The 6,000-nt window shown below is 45.2% G+C and overlaps 1 protein-coding gene across 1 annotated transcript in view; it reads right to left on the bottom strand.

Moving 5' to 3' along the window:
- The window catches only part of MCUB (mitochondrial calcium uniporter dominant negative subunit beta), a 30,446-nt gene extending 25,841 nt beyond the window's left edge, over positions 1–4,605 (bottom strand). Inside the window, exon 1 of the mRNA XM_065736897.1 lies at positions 4,454–4,605. Coding sequence (XP_065592969.1) covers positions 4,454–4,579 — 126 coding nt within the window. The 5' untranslated portion in view covers positions 4,580–4,605. The remainder of the gene's footprint in view (positions 1–4,453) is intronic.
- Positions 4,606–6,000: the final 1,395 nt, after the last annotated feature.

Consider the following 6,000-nt stretch of genomic DNA (forward strand, 5'->3'; position numbering starts at 1 on the left):
AAACAATCCCTTTCATTCTTCTCCCACTCCTTCAGAAACAAGATATTATGGGCTTTAAATTTTTCAGTTTTAAGCTTCAAAACAATATTTTAATACATGGAAAGAGCATCGGAAAAAAAAAACATTATTAGAAGAGATTAATGTTCTTAAGACACACTACATTTGTAAACAGTATTAAGTATTAGCACTCAAGCAGTGATTGTGGTGACTTCAGAGCACCTGAGGCATTCGCAGAGCGATTTTCCTCACACATTCTTAAAAAGTTCAATATCAATCAGTCTTTTTACAGGTACAGAAAAAAGCCTCACTCAGAGCGCTGGAAGGAACAGGGCTTGCCTAGGATGTTCCTCATCCCATAAGGCCTAAAAGTGTACTCATGCTTACAGCACTGCTTGGATTATCACAGCAACACTTGAAATTGCAGTATTATTTCCTGTTATCTCCTTCACAATGTCAGTGAGCCTCACACAGGTACCGCTTCATGGCATGACTGCTCCTATCCCCACTTTAAACTGAAAAGAAAAAACCCAAAACATAAAAGCAAACACTGTCAGAAGGGTTACCAACAGACAGATATCTACATCTGCACTTCCCTTTGCCTGTTGGATATAAGTACAGTCACTTATTTCTAAAGTTTTCAGAAGCATGGCCTATTACTTTGCTATCATGTAAGAATGCTCTTCACAACACATGGTAAAATACTGAACAGCTAGAGCACGCTCAGAAGTAAAAAGGATGATGAATCTCCATGATACACACATCCCTCTCCAAAAGCAAGTTTATCAGAGCAAGTGCAGCTATCTCCCATCTGCCAGACATGGAAAGAATAAGAGCAGAAAGCATCCAGCAGCCATCCCTAGCACTGCCCTGTTATTCTGGCGTAGACACAGTTTCATTGTTCTTGGATACTAACTTACTGAGATATACACAATTCCTGCAGTAGATGACTACAATCTTTTAAATGACCTGAAGACATTTGTAAGTTAATATATTGAGTAAACAGCACTTCCATAGACAATTCAGGTGGGTGTATGGCATTGTGTTAACAATACAAGGATTCTGAACTAGAAAACAGCATTTGGATAATTAAGCAAACTTTAGTTGTAAGAAATGAAAAGAGGGGGAAAGCTCACCCAGTGGCCACAAATTATTCCCAGCTTCAATTATACACCACTCTCCAAAGGACCTACGTAGGCTGCAAATAAATATGCATCATCCCTGTCATGTAAGTGGAGTACTCAATTGCACAAGACACTCAATAACCTAAATTCCATAGCTGCTGTGATGCCCTGTGGTTCCTACTTTGGTAGAGTATCTTGGAAGCAGGCAAAAGCTAAATGATAGGGGAAAAACAAGGAAAAACATTTTAAGTTATCCTGTGGCTGTTTGGACACATCTAGTTTGATATCATACATACCACCTAAAACCAGAGGACAAACTGGAAATGAGTAACACTAAAAGCAGTATGGCAATCTGGAATAAAACAGGAGTAACTAGAAGTTATTATCTGGAAGGACAAGACAAAGTTAGGGCCAGTTTGAAGCACAGCAAAGCCAACAGCTTGTCAGCTGAGAGTATTAAAAAAATATACTTTCAAATGATATGGATGACACTGAAGGACAAAACCAAAAATACTCATTGCCCTGCTTTCTGCAGGTATCCAACCCCAGTAGTTCCCCAACTGGCTATAATTTGCAATCAGGAAGAATCCTTCCCTCAACAAGGAGCATACTTCATTTCCTACCATGGAAAGTAAACAAACTTGCAACACTTTTCACAGGCATATTTGCAAACCCATCTCACAGCTTATACATAATCTTAACCGTGCAGATAGACAATAAGAGAAACCCACACACAAAAGTGGGACATGTTCTGAATAAACAACGTTAAACAGAACTAATGCTTTGTAAAGAAACAGCTTTCCCATTTCAGTTCCTTCCTTACTCTCTCAATACAAGCCGTGCCTAGGAGACACTGTCACCACACCAGCAACACCACACAGCACAGAAACAGTTTTGCAAGAGTACTGTGGAACTGCAAGGGAACCTAGTTTTAAAAAGCTACAAGAAACAGCATAACTCAGGCTTTGATTCCAATAGCAGCTGAAATCTCCAGGGCTGTAGGCAGCCTGGTACAGATCTCCACTGCATGAACTAAACTGAGAATCTCATGTATATGAGTGGCCATAAAAAGCAAATCCATTTTAGTTTCTCTGCAGTGCCAAATCTGGTAGATTGTGTTTTAAAAAAGTGTTTTCTGGCTCTGACTGTTTATGAGCAGCCAAGAAAATATGGCAACTTTCAGCTCAATTTTGTGTTAACACATCTGTTCTCCATCACGACACAGGAAGAACTCTTCCTCACTAAAAGCCGTAAAAGCTGAGCATTTCTTTGAGCATGGGGTTCACATGTGCAAAGCAAGAGGAAACAAAACAGCTGGCAGCCCCAAAGTTTCAGCACAAACCAAACAGCTGTGGCATTACAAATCTGGGACTCCACCAAAATGAACCACATCCTTCTGGGAAGGAAATTCTGTGCTGCAGTAATAAGGCCTGCCCCCAAAAAACACAGTATTTCACCTGAAAAACTGTGTGTCTATGTAAATGCTGAATACTTCTCAGCATGAAAAAGTCATGCTATACAAATCAACTCATATAACTAAAAAGCCAAGTTGGTAAAATAAAGTTGGATTTCCATAAACATTATGCTGAAAGCATAGTGGCCTTAATCAGAGCCATCAAAGAAGGTGAGGATTTTGTTCAACTGTGGAGCTGAAAAGCTGACAGTTGAGGATCCTGCTCTTCAGGTGGCAATTGCTGCTTTTACAGAAAAACCATGGCAAAAATTAGGCATTCCAGAGCATATGATTTACCCCTGGGGTAGCTTATTTATTGGTCAGAAGCACAGCATACAAATAGATACCTTGCTTACACATCTGCTCACACAAGCATCCCCATGGCATATGACAACTCTACATAGACACAAAAATATCACCTCCAGCTTTGCCGATGGAGGCCCACAGTCAGTGCCACAGAAGATGCCTGGACATATTAATCTCCATCACAGCTTGCAGTACGACAGTGAGCTGGAGAGCAGGGCACCAGAACACACCAAGGCTTAAGTTAACATGTTTTATGATAAAAGTTAACTGCCTGAGCTGCTCTACAGAAGCACAAATTTGAAAGGTGTCCAAAGATAAACACAGGAGGGGGGGGGAAAAAAAGTAAACAAGCCTCATGTTGTCATGCTAATGGCTCTGTAGGAAAAAAGAAAAAAAAACACCTCAGAACAGCTAATATAAAAAGCATTTCATATTAACTTACTCCAAGAACTATCACTTCAGAAAAATCCTCAACAGAAACTCTCCTTAAACCAGAAAGTGCGAGAATTTCACTCCTGAATTGTGTCACTGTCATGTTCCCTCCCACTGGAGGGCAGGGGATCATTCTCCTGCTCATTTCTCCTCCTCTTCTCCTTTTTGGCACACCCTCCTGAAACTTCGTCAGTTTTCAGCCTCACTTCAGGGCCCTTCAGAAGCACAAAGCTTGTTTCAAAGCTGCACCCCACCAAAGTCAGAGGTAATAAATTGGACACGTAGCATCAGAGAGTTCTGAATGGCAATGTAAATGCTCCCTACAAGAGGCAACATTCTTAGCACTCCACATTTAAACCTCAAGAGATGAAGACAGCTAAGCCAATATTTATTTTAATTCCCTTCTTAAGTGTCTTCCTAACACAGCTGTGACAGAGCTAAGAAAGCTTCTCAGATTAACAGAGTAGGGCCAAATTAACACTAGGGGATTCTGCAGGTGGCTCTTTAAGCACACTGGGTGCAGTAATCTGTGTCAAGACACACATGTGTAGGTGCTGGATGTTTCTGAGTGGGGCACAACACCCGTGCAGGCCACACAGCCCCACTCAGCACTTCCTTGTACATCATCACCTCCCGGACGGGTCTCCCTTCCTTCGGGCAGAGGACAGCATCGTGGTCTGCTACATCACATCAACATCAGCAAACGCACACACATCTCTGCTGTTAAAAACGGTCACCAGGGATCACAGCTCGTCCTTCCCTGGCAGGCAGCCACAGGGCCTGCTAGCCGCCCTGCCCTGTAGCCTGGGGACCTCTGTTAGCCTCAGAGGCTGCACACAACGAAGTGCCACAGCAGCACTTGAAAAGTTCTGTGGTTTTTCTTTTTGTCTTTCACTTCTCCTAAGTCATAACAGCGCCCCGTAACTCCTCTACCCCGAAGAACCGCTGGGCTGTGCCGGCGGGCGAGGCGACAGCCGCGTCGGTGGCAGCGAAACAGCCGCCGTATGACGCCGGCATAGGGCGCTCCCGGGTGGCCCCACCACCCCAGGACTGCTGCCCCGCCCCGCCGCTCCCCGCCGGCGGCCGAACTTCCCGAGCGGTGCCTCGCCGCCGGACCGAGCCCCCCCCCCCCCCCACTCACCTGCGCCGCCGAGAGGGGCGGGCGGCCATCCCCTCTGCTCCGCACCGCCCGGCAGCCCACCAGCAGCCGGATCCGCCCGTCGCCCGGCGGCAGGCTCCGCACCGCCCGCCCCAGTCCAGCCAGCATCGCCCCAGACCTCCTCCTCCGGGATCGGCTCGGGGTGGGCGTGGGCGAGAGCACGAGCGGAGGGCGTTTCCTCCGGCGGTGTGAGCGGGGCGCTTCCTTCCCGCCCGCCGTCCGCTGCAGCTCGGTGCCGAAAGCGGATTTCAGTAACTGCGTTTGTAAGCAGGGTATAGAAAAATCATGGATCTCTCGCACCTGAACGGCTGCCCCTTATACAGCCTTTGTTTCACACTAGCTGCTTTACCAGCCAAATTGCCCAGCTGGAAGGAACCTGATTATTACCAACCAGTGCTTCGGCAGAATAAACAGAAATGAACAGCTGAACACAGAACGTCCTGAAGTTCAGTATTTTCAAGAGAGGTCAGTTCACAGCAGTAGCACAATTTGCAGAGCAAACTGCAATTGCCATTTACCGCACATTAGCTTATCCCACCAAGTCACCACAACCACAGGTTCCAAGCTCAGTGTAAAGCACTGAAGCAAATCAGCCCCATCCTGTTACAGCAGGGAAACAGAGAAGTGCTGGATTCACTGTTTTTCTCTGCTGTTGGTAATGCTCATCCACAGCAGCAATGCGTACTACAAAACACAGCTGTACCCAGTGGGGATGGAAGTCTCTTTGAAACTGCAGATTTGGAAGAGCATCGCTACCATGGAGGAGCTCCACCATGGCTTGAACATAGATTGCTCTAGGGAACTAAGTCCCCACACTCCAACATATTCCAGTTGGGGAAGGGAGATGCACATGCCCCTCTTCAGGAACTGGGAATCAAAGTGTCATGTCATTTCTACAGGCCAAGAGAGCAGGACAAACATTTTACTTGCTAGGCCTTCTGTCACCAAACAATAACTTTGAAAAACCTGCCCTCTATTTACATTTCACACCTTTCAGAAGGCATCATAAGGTAACTTCTGCTTCACTCTAAGAGTGAAGTGCTCTGTATTTTCCTCATTCCTTAACTGATTGCTAACTTTTCATCCCATACCTCAAAGCTATCTGCAAAACACTTCTAAACTAGCATCATCCATAACATTTGACAAGACAAACATCTAGCGATAAAAACATTTACTAGAGAATGAATAGCAAAGCTAGTAAAACAAAAATTCTCATCCCTTGCTCACAGGGGCCCCACCAGAACACCTGGTTCAAGCAACAACCAGAAGGAATGAAGGGCATTGACATGGAAGCCCAGGTGCTCCAAGTCCTAGTGAGTAGTTGTGACCTCACATAAGAAGAAGAAATGGTGTCCCACAGGTACCAGCCTGTCATCTAGACAGAGTGACAAAGAATCCCAAAACTGATCACTTGGAGAGCTGAACCCTGATTTCAGGCAAATCTCACTACTCATCCCTGAGCTATTAATAAATAGTTGGAGCTTTCCAAAGAGCCACACAGATGAAACCCAGACTCCTATATTTTCATG

Source organism: Cyrtonyx montezumae, unplaced genomic scaffold (assembly GCF_038088225.1).
Source record: "Cyrtonyx montezumae isolate F1298 unplaced genomic scaffold, pur_monq_1.0 scaffold_2, whole genome shotgun sequence".
Taxonomy (NCBI): Eukaryota; Metazoa; Chordata; class Aves; order Galliformes; family Odontophoridae; genus Cyrtonyx; species Cyrtonyx montezumae.